Genomic DNA, 21,170 nt, shown 5'->3' on the forward strand with positions numbered 1-21,170 from the left:
GTATCTGAAGGAACTGTCATGCCAAACATTTTAACCTCCACCACTGAAAAGCAGCCTTCTGTAAAACCAGTACTCCCAATTAGATCAACAGATATTCCATTAGATCATGATGACACTACTAATTCATCTATATCTTCTTCAGTGCACAGTACTGGATCAGTAACAGAGGACAAAGTCAAAGATACAGTCGTTACAACACAGGTCATGGGAATGACAACTCAGAAAGATGACTCAATCAAAAAGACAACACACACGGGTGTTTCTGGCCTAGGGCCTACTTCTGCACATATGAACCGTTTGGATACAGATGAATCAGGCTTGAGTGTTCAGACAACTAAAGAGTTTAATTTGACATTACCAACTCAAGTACATAGTACAACAGCAACAAGAAAAAAGGACATACCATTTACATTTGCACCATCATCAAGTGAGACTGTTAAAATGCAGAAAGAGGCAACTTCAGAATTCATGACGCCATCAACAAAGATTTTAGAAATGACAACAGCAAAACATAAGCTTTCACCATCACATTTTTCTTCTGTTTTACCATCTTCAGAGGCTTCAGGAGATGAGACTTTGTTTAGAACCGCAACAATAAGTTCTGCATTGTATACAATAACTAAACCAGACCAAGAACTGAGCAAAACCACAAAAAAAATCTCAGTGTCCGGCTCAACAGATGTTGAGATCACAAGAGATCAGACAACTGAGAGACATAGTAAAAAACCTGTTTCCACTCTTGACTCTACTGAAACTAGCACAGAACGCACATTTATATCATTGAGCACTGGGTCTCTAGTTCCGACTGAAAGCACAGAAATAATCTCAGGGTCCAGCTCAGCAGATGCCGAGAATACAGGAGAACAGACAAATGAGGCATATAGTAGAGAACATGTTTCCTCTCTTGACTCCACTGTAACTACTACCATCAATAGATTTACATCATTGAGCACTGGGGACTCGACAGGACAAACTGACACAAGTCAAGATATATCACATACAGCAACAACCACAGCTACTCTGATGGAGGACAAAGATCTGTTAGCAAAACCATCTGAATCCACCATCATTAATGTTACAGATACTCTTTTCTCCTCTGCTCAGACTGTACATTTAGAAGAGACATTATCTGAAAACACTGTTACAAGCACAATGATTACAGAAAAGACAACTGCCAAAGATGTGCTGTCACCATCACATTTTACGTTAGTTTTGGCATCTTCTGAGCCTGAAGCTTCAGGAGATGAGACCTCTGACATATTTAGCAAGAAGTTCACAACAAGTCCTTCATTGTACAGCGCAACCAAATCAGATCCAGATGACACCAAAACCACAGCGACAATTTCAGTGTCCAGCTTAACAGATGCTGAGGCTACAAGAGAAAAAACTGATCACTCAACAGTAAGAACAGTCACAAGTCAAGATATTACATTTCACACAGTAACAGCCGCAGCCATAACCATTGATGCTACAAAGACTCTGTTCTTCTCCACTCAGACTGAACATTTAGATGAGAAATTATCTGAAAGCAGTGCCACATTGACCTCAGAGATGACAACAGTAAAAGATGAACTGTCACTTTCAAGTTTTGCTTCAGTTATGCCATCAACAGAGTATGAAGCTTCAGGAGATGAGACATCTGCCATGTTTATCAAAGAATTTACAACAAGTTCTTCATTGTACAGCACAACCAAATCAGACAAAGAACTCAGCAAAACCACAGAAACTATCTCAGGGTCCAGTTCAACATATGCTGATATCAAAAGAGATCAGATGACTGAGGGACATAGTAGAGGACCCGTTTCCTCTATTGGCTCTACTTCATCTAGCATAGTACATACATTTGAATCATTGAGCAATGGGGACTCAACAGCACGAACAGTCACAAGTCAAGATGTTACTTCACATACAGCAGCAATCACAGCTACTCTAATGGAGGACAAAGATCTGTCAGCAAAACCATCTGAATCCACAATCATTAATGTTTCAGAGACTCTGTTCTCCTCTGCTCAGATTCAACATTTAGATGAGACATCATCTGAAGATCTCAGGGTCCAGTTCAACATATGCTGATATCAAAAGAGATCAGATGACTGAGGGACATAGTAGAGGACCCGTTTCCTCTATTGGCTCTACTTCATCTAGCATAGTACATACATTTGAATCATTGAGCAATGGGGACTCAACAGCACGAACAGTCACAAGTCAAGATGTTATTTCACATACAGCAGCAATCACAGCTACTCTAATGGAGGACAAAGATCTGTCAGCAAAACCATCTGAATCCACAATCATTAATGTTTCAGAGACTCTGTTCTCCTCTGCTCAGATTCAACATTTAGATGAGACATCATCTGAAAGCACTGTTAAGATGATTCCAGAGAAGACAACTGCCAAAGATGTACCATCATCAAGTTTTTCTTCAGGTTTGCCATCTACAGAGTCTGAAGCCTCAGGAGATGAGACCTCTGATATGCTTAACAAAGAGTTCACAACCACAAGTTCTTTACTTTATACTCCAACCAAATCAGATCATGAACTTACCAAAACATCATCTGACAGAACAGAAACAATCTCAGTGTCCAGCTACACAGATGCTGAAGTTACAAGAGCTCAGACAACTCAGACACATAGCAGAGAAACTGTTTCCTCTCTTGAATCTACTGTAACTAGTACTGTACATACAATTTCATCACCAAACACTTGGGACTCTACGGGAGAAACAGTTACAAGCAAAGATGTTAAATCTCATACCGCAGCAACCACAGCTACTCTAATGGAGGAGAAAGATCTGTCAGCAAAACCATCTGAATCCACAATCATTAATGTTTCAGAGACTCTGTTCTCCTCCGCTCAGACTGGACATTTAGATGAGACATTATCTGAAAGCACTGTTACAATGATTCCAGAGAAGACAACTGCCAAAGATGTGCTGTCAACATCAAGTTTTTCTCCAAGTTTGCCATCTACAGAGTCTGAAGCTTCAGGAGATGAGACCTCTGATATGTTTAGCAAAGAGTTCACAATGACGACAACTTCACTTTATACTCCAACCAAATCCGACACTGAACTTATCAAAAAAACATTATCTGACATGACAGAAAAAATTTCAGTTTCCAGCTCAACAGATGCTGAAGCTACAAGAGATCAGACAACTGAGACACATAGTAGAGAATCTGTTTCTTCTCTTTATTCTGCTGTAACTAGTACTGTACATGCATTTTCATCACTGAGCACCAGGGGCTCAATAGAAGAAACAGTTACAAGTAAAGATGTCACATCTCATTCAGCAACAACCACAGCTACTCTAATGGAGGAGAAAGATCTGTCTGCAAAACCATCTGAATCTACAATCATTAATGTTTCAGAGACTCTGTTCTCCTCTGTTCAGACTCGACATTTAGATGATAAATTATCTGAAAACACTGTTACAGTGATCTCAGAGAAGACAACTGTCAAAGATGTACTGTCACCAAGTTTTTCATCAAGTTTGCCATCTAGAGAGTCTGAAGCTTCAGGAGATGAGACCTCTGATATGTTTAGCAAAGAGTTCACAACCACAAGTTCTTCACTTTATGCTCCATCCAAGTCAGACCAAGAATCTGCCAAAACATCATCTGACACGACAGGAACAATCTCAGTGTCCAGCTCAACAGATGCTGAAGCTACAAGCGATCAGCCACCTGATGTGCTTAGTAGAGAACCTGTTTCCTCTCTTAACTCTACTGTAACTAATACTGTACTTACGTTTACATCATTAAGCACTGGGGAATCAACAGGACAAACAGTTACAAGTAAAGATGTTAAATCTCATACAGCAGCAACCACAGCTACTCTAATGGAGGAGAAAGATCTGTCAGCAAAACCATCTGAATCCACAATCATTAATGTTTCTGAGACTCTGTTCTCTTCTGCCCACACTAGACATTTAGATGAGACATTATCTGAAAGCACTGTTAAGATGATTCCAGAGAAGAGAACTGCCAAAGATGTACCATCATCAAGTTTTTCTTCAAGTTTGCCATCTACAGATTCGGAAGCTTCAGGAGATGAGACCTCTGATATGTTTAGCAAAGAGTTCACAACGACAAGTTCTTCACGTTATACTCCAACCAAATCAGATCATGAATTTACCAAAACATTATCTGACATGACAGAAAATATCTCAGTTTCCAGCTCAGCTGATGCTGAAGCTACAAGAGATCAGACAATTGAGACACATAGTAGAGAATCTGTTTTGTCTCTTGACTCTACTGTAACTAGTGCTGTACATACATTTTCATCACTGAGCACCAGGGGCTCAACAGGAGAAACAGTTACAAGTAAAGATGTTACATTTCATTCAGCAACAACCACAGCTTCTCTAATGGAGGAGAAAGATATGTTAGCAAAACCATCTGAATCCACAATCATTAATGTTTCAGAGACTCTGTCCTCCTCTCCTCAGACTCGACATTTAGATGAGAAATTATCTGAAAGCACTGTTACAATGATTCCAGAGAAGACAACTGCCAAAGATGTGCTGTCAACATTAAGTTTTTCCCCAAGTTTGCCATCTACAGAGTCTGAAGCTTCAGGAGATGAGACCTCTGATATGTTTAGCAAAGAGTTCACAGCAACAAGTTATTCACATTATTCTTCAACCAAATCAGACCATGAACTTACAAAAACATCATCTCACACGACAGAAACAATCTCAGTGTCCAGCTCAACAGATGCTGAAGCTACAAGAAGTCAGTCAACTGATGTGCTTACTAGAGAACCTGTTTCCTCTCTTTACTCTGCTGTAACTAATACTGTACGTAAGTTTACATCATTAAGCACTGGGGAATCAAGAGGAAAAACTGTTACAAATAAAGATGTTACATCACACACAGCAGCAACCACAGCTACTCGAATGGAGGAGAAAGATCTGTCAGCAAAACCATCTGAATCCACAATCATTAATGTTTCAGAGACTCTGTTCTCCTCTGCTCAGACTGGACATTTATATGAGAAATTATCTGAAAGCATTGTTACAATGATCTCAGAGAAGACAACTGCAAAAGATGTACCGTCATCAAGTTTTTCTTCAAGTTTGCCATCTACAGAGTCTGAAGCTTCCGGAGATGAGACCTCTGATATGTTTAGCAAAGAGTTCACAACCACAAGTTCTTCACTTTATACTCCATCCAAGTCAGCCCAAGAATTTACCAAAACATCATCTGACATGGTAGAAAAAATCTCAGTGTCAAGCTCAACAGATGCTGAAGCTAAAATGGATCAGACAACTGAGACACATAGTAGAGAAACGGTTTCCTCCCTTGACTCTACTGTAACTAGTACTGTACATACATTTTCATCCATGAGCACTGGGGACTCAAAAGGAGAAACAGTTACAAGTAAATATGTTACATCACCTATAGCAACAACCACAGCTACTATGATGGAGGACAAAGATCTGTCAGCAAAACCATCTGGATCCACTATTATTAATGTTTCAGAGACTCTGTTCTCCTCTGCTCATACTGGACATTTAGATGAGACATTATCTGAAAGCACTGTTACAATGATATTGGAGAAGACGACTGTCAAAGATGTACTGTCACCATCAGGTTTTTCTTCAAGTTTGCCATCTACAGAGTCTGAAGCTTCAGGAGATGAGACCTCTGATTTGTTTAGCAAAGAGTTCACAACAAGTTCTTCACTTTATACTCCAACCAAATCAGATCATGAACTTACCAAAACATCATCTGACACAACAGAAACAATCTCAGTGTCCAGCTCCACAGATGCTGAAGCAACAAGAGATCAGACAACTGACCTGACCAATGCAAACTCAGTGTGGTTCTCAACAAATATCCCAAGAATTAAGCCAACAGAGAGACATCACACAGAATCTGTTTCCACTTTTGTCTCTAATATCTCAGAAGAAAAAGTTCAGCAAGAGGTTTCCAGTGATGAAGTCAGAATTACACTGACAACTAAAGCATATGATCATTATATTGTAGCCACTGATGAGGCAGAAATTCATGAGACTGACCACGAATCAGAGCCAGCAAAACCTGACAGTTCTTCACATTCCACTTCATCAACAAATGGATTGTTTTCAAGCACTGTTCAAACTGTAGTTACAGACTTGTCTTCTGAACAAGGTAGTGGAGATATTGCAGAAAATGAAGTGGCTGAAGATGATGGCTCTGTTGAAATATCATCTGCTGTTGTAGAATCAATACCTCACATTCCAACACCATCAGAGGACAAGCCAACTGCTGTTGGTTTTGAGTCAGCTCCTGCTTCTGGAGTGCAGCCATCAGAAAACATAACAGCAACAACAAATTTTACAATAACTGTAAGTGGAGAACCTATAGCAAGCTCATTTTTTACACTCACAGAGGTAGAAGGCTCTGGTCAGCAGACACCAGAGAGGTTCACCACAGCTCCCTCATCTATGATCAGAACAGTCACAAGTCAGGAAGTCATGACATCTCAAAGAGAGTTTGCCTCTTCAATGACTGAATTTAGAGAAGAACCTAGCTCCCACCATGCAACAGAAGTAGTTAGCTCAAGTTACACAACAACAGAGCCGGTTAGTACAAGACTCGCAGAGATCTCAGTGTCTTCTAGACCTTCTCATACTATTACTCAATCACAGTTGACTAAACACACCGCAGAATCAATTATTAGTCATACTGCAATTGGATCAGGTAAACCTAGTCTCACTTTAGTGGCAACAGAAGATGACAACACCGCACCTTCAGCTATCCAAACAACGACTGTTCCTTTCAAGCACATCCAAACATCAACAGTCACTGCCAGTTACGAAGCAACTTCAGCTCTTCTCAGGACAAAAACAATGTTTACATCTTCTAGCAAAAGCCATAGCATTCACACAACAATTTCATCTGATGCAGAGGATGACACAACAGATGATGAAGGATCAGGGGTGTCCCCTGTCATGCATGTTTCATCAGCAGCCATCAAAACTCAAACTGGTTCTCCTACAGTTCTTATAACTAGCACTGGCTTCACAGAACTCGACAAAGACATCACCATAACACAAAATTCAAGCCCTATCACATCTGCCTTTGTAGACAGAGAAGGCTCTGGTATTGTAGAAGATGACCAAGAAACTACTCAACTAGAAGGTTCTGGTGAAGAGGACAGTCTGAGTCCAACAGAGGAAATGTCTGACAATTATACTGATGAGGCAGAAATCAGTGAGGCTAACCGCACATCAGAGCCAGGGAGTTTTGTAAGTTCCTCCCATTCCACGTCCTTCACAACTAAATCAACGTTGTTGTCTAGCACTGTCCAAACAGCAGTGAGATCGTTATTTACTGAAGGTAGTGAAATAACAGCTGAAAGTGAAGTGGATGAAGATGATGGCTCTAGTGGTGAAATATCCCCAGCAGCTCTTGAGTCAATTCCTCCTCAATATATACCCTCTGAGGACAAAACAACGTCAACTACAGTCACACAACCACAGATAACTGAAGCTGCAACACCTGCTGTAATACTGTCAAGCACATCTGAGGCTTTATCAGGTTCTGAGACTCTAAAGAGTACCTTACAGCCAAACACTCCAGAAACCGATTTAAATGGGTTTGAATTATCAACCACAGAGGATGACAAGGAATTTACCTCACCAGGAGATCCTACTGCTGAGATATACAAAACATCAACAACTAAGGCATATGAGGACCTAACTGTAAGAACTGATGAGGCAGAAGTTGAAGAGATGGAGAAGAAAACAGGTTTCTCGAGTGCTGCATCTGTCACTAGCAGTACAGATTTAACACATCAGTCAACTTTATCCCCATCTCTCTCATTCCTGACCTCTACCCAGTCAACTCTAATGCTTGCAACTTCACTTTCAGAGGATGGTATTGGGGAAGACTCAACTGAGGGGGATGGAGCAGAAGATGATGGATCAGGTGATGATTCAACTCTTGTGACATCTTCACCTTTGCTATCAAGCTCAAAGATGACAGAAACAACCATTAGCATGACACCCTTTAGCTCAGTCAACAGTGGACAGTACAGTATAGTCAGAGTTGTTTCACAGGGACACACGTTCTCAAGCACAAATGCTAAAGATTTCTCGGTCCCAGTGACAGCACCGACAGAGCAGGAGCATTCTGGAGTTTCTGTCTCAGATATAGCAGCCACTAGCTTTACAACTCCTGGAACACCATCTGGTGTGATAACAAACCACACTAAATTGCCTTCTTTCGTGACACCTCAAGATCCTGTGTCCACCACTACTCCATTGGTCTTATCTAAGGACAGTGCTGATCAGCAAGTCACTCCGACATGTCCAGTCTTAATATTCACAGAGGAGGAGGAAGATGAAGATAAGCTACTTTCAACTGTCACAGAGCGTATAAGAGATGATAGCATCAAACCAGAAGTTTTCACTAAGGATGACATGATTATTGATGCAGATACTTCGTCTGTTTTAGAGCAGGCTTCTCCCTTCGCCCCTACAATTGTTACAGAAGAAGCAGCTGGGGTAACCCCAGTTGTCATGACGGCACAACCCTCAAGCTTTATGACAGAGGAGCCAGAAGGATCTGGAATGAATGGCACTGAGTTACCTCATTTACGTGTGTCATTTGAAACCACAACAGACAGGTTAATAGTTCAACAAACCCAATCAACCGCAGACATCCTGCTGAGCAGTTCAACATATTTAGAAGAGGACACACAAGCAACACAATCTCCTGAGGCTACTGATGCTGATGTGCCTGAACACACACAAGATGGTCAGACCTCCACAGAACTTACAGACACTTTGTCTACGGATGATTGTATTCTGGAAACATCCACTTTAACCCCCATGACATCTCAAGTGTCCACTGACAGAATCACAGAAATGTTCTCAGCTGAAGAGGACTCATCTGAAGATGTATCAACACATACTGGAGATCATGTAACATCTGCCCCATCAAGTTCTGGAGAAAGTGTTTCTTCACAATATCCAGGTGATATCACAGACTCTGAACAGTCAGTTTCTCCAGTATTGGATTTAACAAGCACTGCATCTTTCCATATTGCATCAAGTGCTAGCATGACTGAACCTGCCAAAACGACTACAAGTACATACACAAAAACAGCAGCAACTGATGATAATGACTTAACAGCTGACACAGAGGAAACAGTGTACATGACAAGTGCTGATGACATTGAACTCAGTAGTCCCTCTACCGATAAGGTAATTCAGGGAAGTGAATTAACAAGCACAGATGTATCAACTAGATCTGGTATTTCAGAGGAAACCACAAGTGCGTTATTTTCTTCAACAGATTATGGCTCAGGTGATCAAACAATTGAAATGGTTACAGGACTGTCTGATTTAACAGACTCTCCTTTAATATCTGAAGATGATTTGTTGTCATCATCTATGGAGAGTGATATTGTGATTCACTTTGCAACAACCTCTTTGCCTGAAGCAATTACAGTAACTGATGGGGAACCATATCACCAAGCTTTGTCTGAGATGACAGTGACACATAAACCCAACACAGACATCAGGATTGATGAAGATGTGCCATCTCCATCAACAACCATTCCCACACCTCTTATATCTGCATCAAAGTTTAATATGACTACAGACACAGTAACATTAGTGGGATCTCTTTCATCTACATCCATACCAGGGCTGGGTGACAAAACAGGAGCTCCACTTTCCTCTGAGGAAGAGACAGATGAAATAATCGATTATGATACAAAAACTGAACCTTACATAACAGTATATTCCATACCAGATTTAATGAACAAAACAAACACTGACAGTGAGACTGACTTAGACGTTAGCTCAGAAGATGTCACTAGGATTTATGACATCACCCAACCTGAAGGTGAAAAGAGTTTCCCCACCTCACAGCCTGATGTTGAGACTGGTTTTGAGACCACCTCACAGCCTGATGTTGAGACTGGTTTTGAGACCACCTCACAGCCTGATAGTGAGACTGGTTTTGAGACCACCTCACAGCCTGATGTTGAGACTGGATTTGAAACCACCTCACAGCCTGATGTTGAGACTGGTTTTGAGACCACCTCACAGACTGATAGTGAGACTGGTTTTGAGACCACCTCACAGCCTGATGTGGAGACTGGTTTTGAGACCACCTCTCAGCTTGACACTGAAACAAGATTTGAGACTACCATGCAACCAGACATTGAGAGTGAAACTACTTTTGAGAGTGTCTCAAGAACTGAGAGTGATGCTTCATTCACCAGCTCACCAAACAGTGGAACAAGTGGTTCAGAGAGAAGCACATCTGGGGAGGTAAACACCATATCTTCCAATAAGCATCACACCACAACCAGACTTTCTAATTTCACAGATAAACCAAGATCCGCTGCTATAAGTGAAGAGAAATTCTTGGAAGAAAGAGTTGACACAGGATTCAGCAGCACCATACAACCTCAATTTGATGGTTCTGTAACTTCCATTAGTTTGAAGAGCTTCTCAGAGGAGGATTCGGTTATTATCTCATCATCTGATGAGGTTCAGGCAGTAATTCGGTCTACTGCAACAACCTCACCTTTAATTATGACACCTGAGTCTGATATAAAGATTGTTAGTAAGGAAACTGCATCAAGGAAACAAGAGGCAGCTGGTCAGATTGAGGAAGCTGTAACTCTTACATCTGAGATTCCAATTCAAAATGAAGATCAGATTACATTGTCAGTACCTACCACCCAGAGCGAGATTACAACACCATTTCCCTCCCTTGAAGACCTTTCTGAGGCCACTTTGGTTAAAAGCCCACCTCCAAGTGCACAGAATGAAAGCACAACACACAGTACAGCAGACCTTCCATACACAATGATCGGGCAGACATTTGATATTCCAGGTAGGATGTAAACACTGTATTAAAGACCCAATTAACAGAATGCATATACTGTACTTTCTATACCTATACCATTATTTTTGTATGACATGCTTTTATCCTCCCTCTCTTACTGCAGATGTTCACTCCTGTTCTGATGATGTTTGCTTGAATGGCGGTTCTTGTGTAAAAATAGGTGGTGTTCAGATCTGCAGCTGTCCACTTGGATATAATGGTAACCAGTGTGAAATAGGTATGCTGTATTAGTGTTTCATTCATTTATTAAAGGTGCACTACAGAACTTTGTGCTCAATATTGCCATCTGTGGCGAAACATAAACTTACAAGTTACATATTTTGCATCAGCTTTGCTTGGCACTGCTGTTCTGCTTGAATGAATTTGATAGTTTGAGCCATGAAGTAGCATGTCTGTCGCTGTAGTACCAGACCTTCTTTACTCTATTTATGGAAATTATGTAACTATACCCAGGCTAATGCTGTAAACCAGAAATTTCCCTTCAAATTCATGACTGCCTAAAATATCAATTATTATTGTATACTTAACAGTTTTTGTCTTACCCTGATTCACTTAGGCATCAAACACTTATTTTTTATTTCTTGATCGATAATGGGATTTTGCTCAATTTTAAACAAAAAAGTCTTCTGTAGTGCACCTTAAAATTCTCATTAACTCCAACTAATTGTAATGCACATAAGTAAATTATTTAGTCGCCTTATTTTAATTTATTTTTTATAGATATTGATGAATGTCACACAAACCCTTGTCGTAATGGAGGAACATGTATTGATGGCCTTAACTCATTCACCTGTGTATGTCTTCCAAGTTATGCAGGAGCACTGTGTGAGCAAGGTAAGATCATATTAATTTAACATAATCACTTGTTCAAGTTCAACTTGCTGATAACTTGTGAAGCTACTTTAGCCACAGAGACTGCTGTGAAGATATACCATGTAAACCTCAAAATATTCAAATGATTTCATCGTTAATAAAAATACTCAGACATTCCTGGCAGATATGAGTTTGGTAAATGTGACTCATGGTTTGGTAGATCCTGATAGATAATAGATTTTTACTTGATGTAAGAAATTGGGTTTGTTCCAAAACTGTTGTATGCTAGCAGACATACATAATTATGCTGTACTTTCCACTATTTAAGAGGATACAGTTTTTTAACCTTCTCATTTGAGCACAGCTGTTAAGACCATCACTCTTTCTCTTATTACTCTGTAGATATTAATTTACACTTTACATGAGTGAGGTTACTTTCTTGAGAGTTTTATCCCCTTCAAAGTATTTGTACACAATAACATTTTAACAGTGAAATCTCTTCAGTTTAACTAGCATCTGGCTTTTGTCAGAATTAAAACAAATGAAAGCCGATGTCATGAGTGCATTACTCTCTTGAGTACTCTGAACATGATTTTCATCTCAAACTTGAGATAGCATCAACATTACAGACACAAAGAAGTCTCCTGCACAGTGGCTTAGTCTCAGCTGCTTACAGAGAAAGCAGAAATGCAAAAAATGCCACTAAATGCAATAAATGCTAAATGATAAGCCAAAAATCACAAGTTAACATTGCTTCATGTATTTTCACATGCATTTGTACTGATGCTATGGATGATTTGATGGTTAATGATATATTAATGAGAGTTTTAATAGTTTTATTATTTGGTATAGTTTATTCTTTGTTGCAGTAGTGACACATCAGGACCTGACATTTTCCCTCCTGCATGTTAATTGCAGAAAGTTTTGAGAGACCCCCCCCCCACCAATTAGTGGTTCTGTCAGGGCAAGACTGCTATAATCACAGTGATTTCAAACAAGAAATCAAAGCTCTCAGCTTGATGTTGAACAGCCCTGGGTTGATCCACAAACAGTCAGTAAGTGCGTTTACAAGCACTTTAAAAGTTTGCTTTCAGCTGAACTAAAACAATAATTTGTCTTTCTAAAATATCATGTGAGTCTGACTGAAGTTTTACCAGCAGAGACTGTAGCTCAAAAACCAGCTTTAGCTTGATTATAACAGTGCACATAAACATACTTACTGTGACTGATAGGACACACTTTATTTGCAAATTTAATATGATCATAGTATCAAATGCTGATCTATGAACTTTAAAATCCTTTGTCAACAAGACTAATAAATTGCTGGGTTCATAATATGCTTACTTTAAAACTATGAGTTTTTCCAAATGGTTAGTGACTGTTTTACAGGTCTGCTTTGATCCAATGCCTCTTTCTTAAACAATGCCTCAGAGCAAAGCACCCAATCTTCACCATGGCACTGTAGCCATTCTTAAGGAAAAAATGAATTGGCTTCCTGATATGATAGACACAAGGTTGTAGCTCTTGCTCTAAGTGTTCTAGTTTAACTGACATGTAATTTAAAACGAGGATGAAAGGGAGTTATAACATATTCCCACAGGTCCAGTGTGAGTGAGAAATCTGAACAAAAAAACAAAGGTTTGATTTATTTTACTGATAACAGCCTCACAGTGTAAGCCCAAAGGTAAAGGACTAATAAAAAGAAATTGACAGTAGACAATATCAAGCACCTTTTTTCACTTCCAGCAGCAGGATTATCTCAGTTTCAGTGTCTACATGTCAAGTTTATGTGTAGCGCAGCAACAAAAACTCACACATGATTTTCTACAGACACTGAAACATGCAGCTACGGCTGGCACAAGTTCCAGGGCCACTGCTACAAATTCTTTCCTCATCGGCGTAACTGGGACACAGCAGAGCGTGAATGTCGTCTCCAGGGGGCACACCTTGCTAGTGTCCTGTCCCATGAGGAGCAGCAGTACATCAACCGTGAGTATACATAAACCAAGTTATGGTCATTCTGTCTAATATCATCAGCTCTAATCAATTACATGCAAACTAACAGTTATTTATGAGGAAGGATAATGTGGATGATGTTTTTTGTTTTACTTCTCACTACAAAAGTGATCAGAGTTATGGAATATTCCACTGGCTCAGGAATTTTTAGCCAAAGAGGACTTTAGAGTTTAAAGAAAGGTTAGTTTATCACCAATAACAAAGGGGCCAAATGCTGCTCCAGCCCTAGATGCAGGAAGTGTGATGTATAAGAACAAAAATGCCTTTTATTTTTAACCACTGACAAAGAGTTCCTAATATGGCTGGTGAATTGACTTTTGTTTCTCTCTCCTCTTGTAGGCCTTGGCCATGACTACCAGTGGATCGGTCTGAATGACAAAATGTTTGAGAATGATTTCCGGTGGACGGATGGTAGTGTTGTGGTAAGAACAGCCTTCAAAATGTTCTTATTCTGTTTTAGAAAGATGGTATTGATACACACATTTATTAGTGGACAATGTAGAGGAAATATTTATAAAGTCTCCTTGTATTTTCCATGATGCTTGCAGATTTTTTTCTTTAAAAAGCTATTAATTTAAATAACATTGGTAATATTAGCAAGGATTTGTTAATGTGAAAAAAAGTAAAACAGGAGACAACCATCTCCCTGGTTCTAGAGGTGTTCCTCCATTGAACAGGAAAGTGGCTAATTACAGTCGTTTAGTCCTGACTGGGATCTCACTTCAAAGATAATGGCAGCATTTTGTGGGGAAGGGCCAAAAAGCCCTGGAGGGCAGGCGATAGGAGTTTTCATCTGTGGAAGTTCTCTCAGGACTGGAGGATCAAATAAATAAGGGTAGAGGAAGATTACAGGTGTGGACAGGTAATGGAGGTGTGAAGGATGAGCAGCACCTGGAACAGGCTACACTAGATACAGTCCAGACCTAAAATGTGAGTGTGTGACAGTTCAGTCCAGTTGGCATCAGTGAGGGGCTATAAACATGTCCTCTGGAGTTTGCAAGCACTCTTATTGTATTCTGTATACAGAAGAGTTACTATATTAAGAGTTGATGTTTGGTAATGTATTTAAGTATGTGCCATTGTAGTTATCCAGAGGGTCAAAAATTGCATTACGTCAATTTTCAAGCAGGAAGCGCACATTCCTTTTGTAAGAGGATAATAACAGGACTTGTTGGGTGATTGGTGTAGTATTCAAAGGGTTGCTGAAAGACCAGAGCTCCAACCTGTCTCGGTTGGGTATAATTACGTAATGTTTAATATATGTGCAAACTTCACAGTTTTAATTTAGGATAAAAAAATAGATACGGAAGAGTGCCAATATACATTTTAAATTCATATTATTGTTATGTTAAAACAATATACTGTACAATTTAATCTCCGCAGACTTAGAGTCTGTTGTGTAGTTGCAGTATAAACAGTATCTGGAATAGTACTTCAGAACACTTTAAATCTGTTTAAATATATCAGCTCAAGTCCACTGTAAAGTGTTTGTCTTTGCAGGCTTTATTAGATACTTTCTTTATAGGTTGGTCTTTTCAATTGCTACTCTCTTCTCAGTGCATTCACCCACAGCTGAGAGAGATGACGGATGTGTATGAAGGGGGGGAAATACACTGAATAAAGTTTGTCCATGATGGATGAATATAGATGTATTACTATAACTACAACTATAACTACTATCTTCCAAATGCATTATACCACTCACTGCAGCTGCTTATTGCAGTTTAGTGGTGATGTGGGTACTTAGCGCCCCCTACTGGAGTGTGTCTGTATCATAATAATGTTATTGCCTTTCTTATGTGCTCCATACAAAGACAGTCATACTCTGCTTGAAAGCTTTTGATTGCTTTCACACTGTATATCACAAATATAATTTTTTTTAATTTAACCCGTATGCCATAATTCTGTCATTTTGACCTAGAAAGGAAAACAAGAAAACAAGAAAACTGACCCCCCCCCCCCCCCAAAAAAAAATATATTTTTTCCCCTTCAAATAATAATTTTAGTACTTTGGGGGATTTCCCCCACCTTGTTAAATTTGTGGTGCTATTGGTCAAAAATGACTGGCCTATAAAAAATTGCTTTAAATTTCTCGTTATGCTAAATTATTACCAAATTGGGGATTTAAACTTCTTATCAACTTGTTTTCTTTGAGTTACCATAGGCCTCGCTGATCTGAGTGCATGCACCTTAGTTTTTGAGTGAACATTGCCAAAACTATCCACAAATAATGCAATTTCACTCAAACACCGAGTGGCAAGGTCCAAGAAGAAATGCAAATCATGTGCTAATTGAAATAAAACAAGTTGACAAAACAAACAAACAATAAAGAATACAAGATTTGGTGATAATATAACATAATGAGAGATTTACAAGCATTTTTTAAGTTATTGTTTTCAACCGGGAACACAAAATTAGGTAAAGGATTTTTTGGGAAATGTGGATCTGAATATAGATGAGCTATAATAGTGCAACTGCCATAAATATTCAAGAACCACAGGTGTGTATGCATGCATCCTGCTGCATACGGAAAAAATAAGAATTCATACATATTGATGTAAAAGAATATATACAGCACAAACAGTATATTCCTGTTTTGAGCCAGGTTGTATTTTAAGTTGTGCAGATGTGTTGAATGCAATTTCTTTTAAACACTCCAAAAACACATTGTCATAACTCAAAGTGTATCATAATGTAATTACTATAATATTTCTGAAATGTATTTCCATAGTATAATTGTCTCGCTCACATTAACTTTTTCATCTCTATCCATATTCCTCTCCTGCAGCAATATGAAAACTGGAGACCGAACCAGCCAGACAGTTTCTTTTCCTCAGGGGAGGATTGTGTGGTAATGATCTGGCATGAGGATGGCCAGTGGAATGATGTTCCCTGCAACTACCACCTCACCTTCACCTGCAAGAAAGGCACAGGTGAACTTTTAGCACCTGGATGAGGGGCATTTCTAAAATAATAGGGCATGCATAGGCATACATTTATTTTCAGTCTAAATTCCATCAGTGGTTTTTAAATAAAATGTTGTATAATAGGGACTCTGTGAAAATTTGGATGACTGCTGTACGCTAAGATGATATGTATTTGGTTGTTTATAGACAGGAAACGAGCAGTTTTCTTGGATTTGTCTCCAGTGGTTTAAAGCAGCTAAAATTTTAAAATAACATTTCAGATTCAGTCCTCCATTACTGATGGCTACCCTATTATGTGCCGTTTTCAACAGTGTCCTGCAGTCAGCCTCCTCTTGTCCTTAACGCCCGCACATTTGGCCAGCTGCGCCCACACTATGAGATCAACTCCCTGATCAGGTACCAGTGCATGGACGGCTTCATCCAGAGGCATGTTCCCACTATTCGCTGCAGAGGAGACGGCTCATGGGACTTGCCCAGGATTTCCTGCATGAGTCGTATGTATTCTGTGAAAATCTATCACAACAGCACTTTTTTACAAGAACCATCCCTATAGAGCTTGAATGATCATTTTATATACTCTGGTTTAAGTACATATATATATACACTACTATTCAAAGGTTTGGGTTGGTAAGATTTAAAAAAATGTCTCTTATGTTCACCAAGGCAGTACATATACAGTACAATACAGTAAAAACAGTAATATTATGAAATATTATTGCAATTTAAAATAAATGTTTTTGGTTTTAATATATTTTGAAATGTTATTTTTTCCTGTGATGGCAAAGCCGAGTAACTCAAGTCTTCAGTGTCACATGATCCTTCAGAAATTATTGTAATATGCTGATTTGGTGCTCAAGATGTGTATTATCATCCATGTTAAAAACTGTTGAGCTGCTTAATGTTTTGTGTGAGAAAAAAAAAAGTACTGATCCCAAACTTTAAAACAGTAGTGTGCATATATTATATATTTTTATACATTAAAGTTATACAAATATTTTAATTTAATGTACTTGTATTTTCTTTCCAGCCTCCAACTTCCAAAGGTCCTATGCAAGGTATCAGACATACAGAGTTTTTCGCAGTCATCAGAAGAGATTGGCAGAAAATTCTGTTGATGTACCCCAACGACACCATCGCCATGGTGTAAAACACAATTGGACGCAACAATAGTTGCTCTTTTAACACAACCAGTTTAATGTATTTTGATAGCATATGACGGATCTGCCTGCTGGCTGAAAGAAAAGATTATAAAAGAAAAGATTATTAAAAGGACCAGCAAGGAGTGGAATATCACTGGAATGAAACAGTGGCTTTTTATCTTTTTCAGAGAGATGGTTTTTAAGAACTACATAAAGGACACATTCAGCTGGCCTCTGAAAACACAAAAAGATTATCTGACCTGCCCTCCATCTGTTCTGCTTCTTTTGGGGAATACACAGTGCTTTCGTAATTTTTAACTCTCAATCCAGATGCAAGTGAGCTATAATAGTGCAACCTATTTTAGCTTCTAAACATAATGGTACATTTTGATACACACTTTGCCGTATGATTCTTTCGATCTTTCTTCAAGTTTACAAGAACCACAGGTGTATGCAGACATCCTGCTGCTTACTGAACAAATGAGAAATCGTACATAAGAATGTGAAAGAATATATATTTATATAGAGAGAGTGAGCAATGGCTCACATGGAGTCAGTGTCTGTTGTGGTACAAAAAGGCCAATAATATCATAAAAAAACTGCACCCAGTGCAGTGGATGTTTTTGATATCTTAAAGTCAACACAATATGTTTTAATACTTTTAATACATTGACTTTAAGCTATTCGCTATTGAAAAGCCATGCAGATTTTAGATTATTTATAGTCCTCTCTTTGATGTTTCTTTCAAGTGTTTACAATGCAAATCTGTTTCACATACATTTAATTCCGCCGTCAGTTATCTCTAAACCAAAAGAAACTTGCTGTATGTACTTCACATAATTTTCATCAACTTTCATGTTTTTCTCAGACAGTTTAAAACTACTTTAAAGAGAATGTACTTTGTGAGATGCGTAAAAGACTTGAGCGAGTGTCTTTTTAACAAGATGCCTATAATTTATTTCTTGAGCTGCTCCTTGTTTTCTCATTGTTGTAGCGAGATTGAACATACTGAGGACTTCACTTGGCCAAACTGCACATTGATAGAGTTCAGTATATTAGAGTAGAGGACAGTGTGTCAATAGCTGGCAGTGATGTGACTAATAGATGACATTTGGAATTCACAGAATTTAGATGGATTTCATTATGACATTTGGTGTATATCAATGGATCAAAAGAAGAGGATTCATAGTAACAGGTTTAGCAGAATTTTTAGTTGAACTGGTCATCCATTTGTTTATTCTCAAGCATTTTTTCTTTAAGATCTTTTCTTTTGTGTGTTTACTTGTTGTGTCTGTTTTTATTATTTTTTTATTTTACAATTTTTTCACCCTCTCAAAAGTGCACATCTTTTTATATTTATAGTATAACTTGTTTATTGTCAAATGTGATTGTCTGGAATGTTTGTGAAATGGAAAAATTGTAAGGAATGTTTTTTTATGCCTTCTGTGTAAACAAAGTTTATTATATTCTACTTGCATTCCTGGTCTTTTTGTGTTCTGATATGAAGTGAATTTTGGCCTATTGGAAGGGCTTAATGATAGAGAGAGAGTAGTTAAAAATATGGGGTGCAATTTGAAATATTTTTACATTGACAAATCTAATATTTAATATAACATTAATCTATATAACAATATAATAAAATACACAGTGACAGGAGTAAGCGGACTGTATGTTTAGTGTAATTATAGTATCATCAGCAGTGCCTAATGTTGACCAGCAGATGGTGTTGGTTCACTAACTTAAGAACACGTGAACGCCTGAATAATTCTACCAGATATCATTACTGTAAATTATGTTTTGTACAACTGAAATTCACTTAAACATTAATACCATACCAATTTTTAAAACAGCACATTATAGTAATACGCTTTAAATATAAGAAAACACATTTGGATACTATTTTTGGTTACTTTTATTTAGTTTCTATGAAAAGTCAAAAGGACATAACCAAACACAAAGAAGCCTAAAAAGGTTTGTTCTCTCCCTCTCTCTCTCTCTCTCTCTCTCTCTCTCTCTCTCTCTCTCTCTCTAGCTCTCTCTCTCTCTCTCTCTCTCTCTCTAGCTCTCTCTCTCTCTCTCTCTAGCTCTCTCTCTCTCTCTCTCTCTCTCTCTCTCTCTCTCTCTCGCTCTCTCTCTCGCTCCGCTCTGAGAAAGACATACACTCTTAGGCCCAATCCCAATTCTATTTTATAGAATCTCTCTCTCTCTCTCTCTCTCTCTCTCTCTCTCTCTCTCTCTCTCTCTCTCTCTTTTCATGGTTACGGTCAAGTTAAACTTTGGAACATAGATTTGGGTTGGATTGTGTGATATGTTCTTGGTTGGGTTTTTTTCAAGCATTTATACAAACATTTATTCTAAAGAAAGTTCACCTTTCCTATAGGCTCAAAACAACAGCAGCAGCAACAACAAAAGAATACTTGTAAAAATAAGTTTAAAGGGGTCATATGATGCTGCTAAAAAGAACATTATTTGGTGTAAAGAAATGTTTATGCGGTTTAAGGTTAAAAAAAACACATTATTTTCCACATACTGTACATTATCGTTTCTCCTCTATGCCCCGCTATTTTTGAAACGCGCCGATTTTTACAAAGCTCATTGGTCTGAAAAAGCTATGTGTGCTCTGATTGGCCAACTATCCAATGCATTGTGATTGGCCGAATACCTCAAGCGTGTGATGGAAATGTTACGCCCCTTACCATATTGTGATGCCCTGTCTGGCCGGAGCGACGAGACAAAAACATTAAAACCCATTATAAACGAGGCATTTGTTGCATCCAGTGGGGACATAATTATGGATTATAATGACTTATACGGTCTTTTTACACGTTGCGTTGCATCGCGCCGCGTCAACATAAAACTATGTCTGCATTTGTGATCGGAGAAATGACAAACAACAAGCGCTACTCTACACTGCTCAAAACTCGCGTTTGAATCGTCAGTGGCAAATTCTTTAAATATAAAAACGTACTTACAGTCTGTGAGTCAGAACAGCCGGCATTGTAGTCTAGCTCAGGAAACAGTCCTCCATAAAATGCGTTGCACACATCTGAATATTTGGGTTGAACTGTTCTGGAACAGTGCTGTATATACAACTTAACCACTGATTTCTAGTTGTGTCCTCTTTTGGAAGACCAAACAAAGTAGTTTCACTTTCACAACGAAACACACAGCGTCACACACGGCGGGCTAGAGTGAGCGGCGGCCGGAGGCCTAGAGTGAGCAGAGGCTGGCTTGAGTGAGCCGTGGCGGGCTTGAGAACGGCGCGGCCGGCGGATTCGACAAAGGAGTGGCCGGCGGACTTGCGGCAACCACATGTGACGACCCCGGGCTGGACTCCACTTCGTCCATGGTGAAAGCCGATCCGGCGATCCACTGCGCGAAGTTGATGTATTTCCTCAGCAACCAGCACGGAGAAGCTC

General features: G+C 39.0%; 1 protein-coding gene across 2 annotated transcripts; it reads left to right on the top strand.

The window, feature by feature from the left end:
* The first annotated feature begins 1,525 nt into the window (after window positions 1-1,525).
* On the top strand, window positions 1,526-19,033 carry LOC107561627 (versican core protein-like). 2 transcript variants are annotated; one of them, XM_016246101.1, is made up of 9 exons: window positions 1,526-1,613; window positions 3,129-10,844; window positions 10,960-11,073; window positions 11,577-11,690; window positions 13,500-13,658; window positions 14,025-14,107; window positions 16,474-16,618; window positions 16,924-17,106; window positions 17,640-19,033. In XM_016246101.1, exons 1-9 carry the CDS (start codon window positions 1,568-1,570, stop codon window positions 17,780-17,782), a joined length of 8,703 nt encoding a protein of 2,900 aa, XP_016101587.1. In that variant the 5' UTR covers window positions 1,526-1,567; the 3' UTR covers window positions 17,783-19,033. The 2 variants fall into 2 exon arrangements, with proteins under 2 accessions (XP_016101587.1, XP_016101586.1); XM_016246100.1 differs by lacking the exon at window positions 1,526-1,613 and having other exon boundaries at window positions 2,284-10,844.
* Window positions 19,034-21,170: the final 2,137 nt, after the last annotated feature.

The sequence above is a fragment of the Sinocyclocheilus grahami genome, unplaced genomic scaffold (genome assembly GCF_001515645.1).
Source record: "Sinocyclocheilus grahami isolate Dianchi unplaced genomic scaffold, SAMN03320097.WGS_v1.1 scaffold784.1, whole genome shotgun sequence".
Classification (NCBI taxonomy): Eukaryota; Metazoa; Chordata; class Actinopteri; order Cypriniformes; family Cyprinidae; genus Sinocyclocheilus; species Sinocyclocheilus grahami.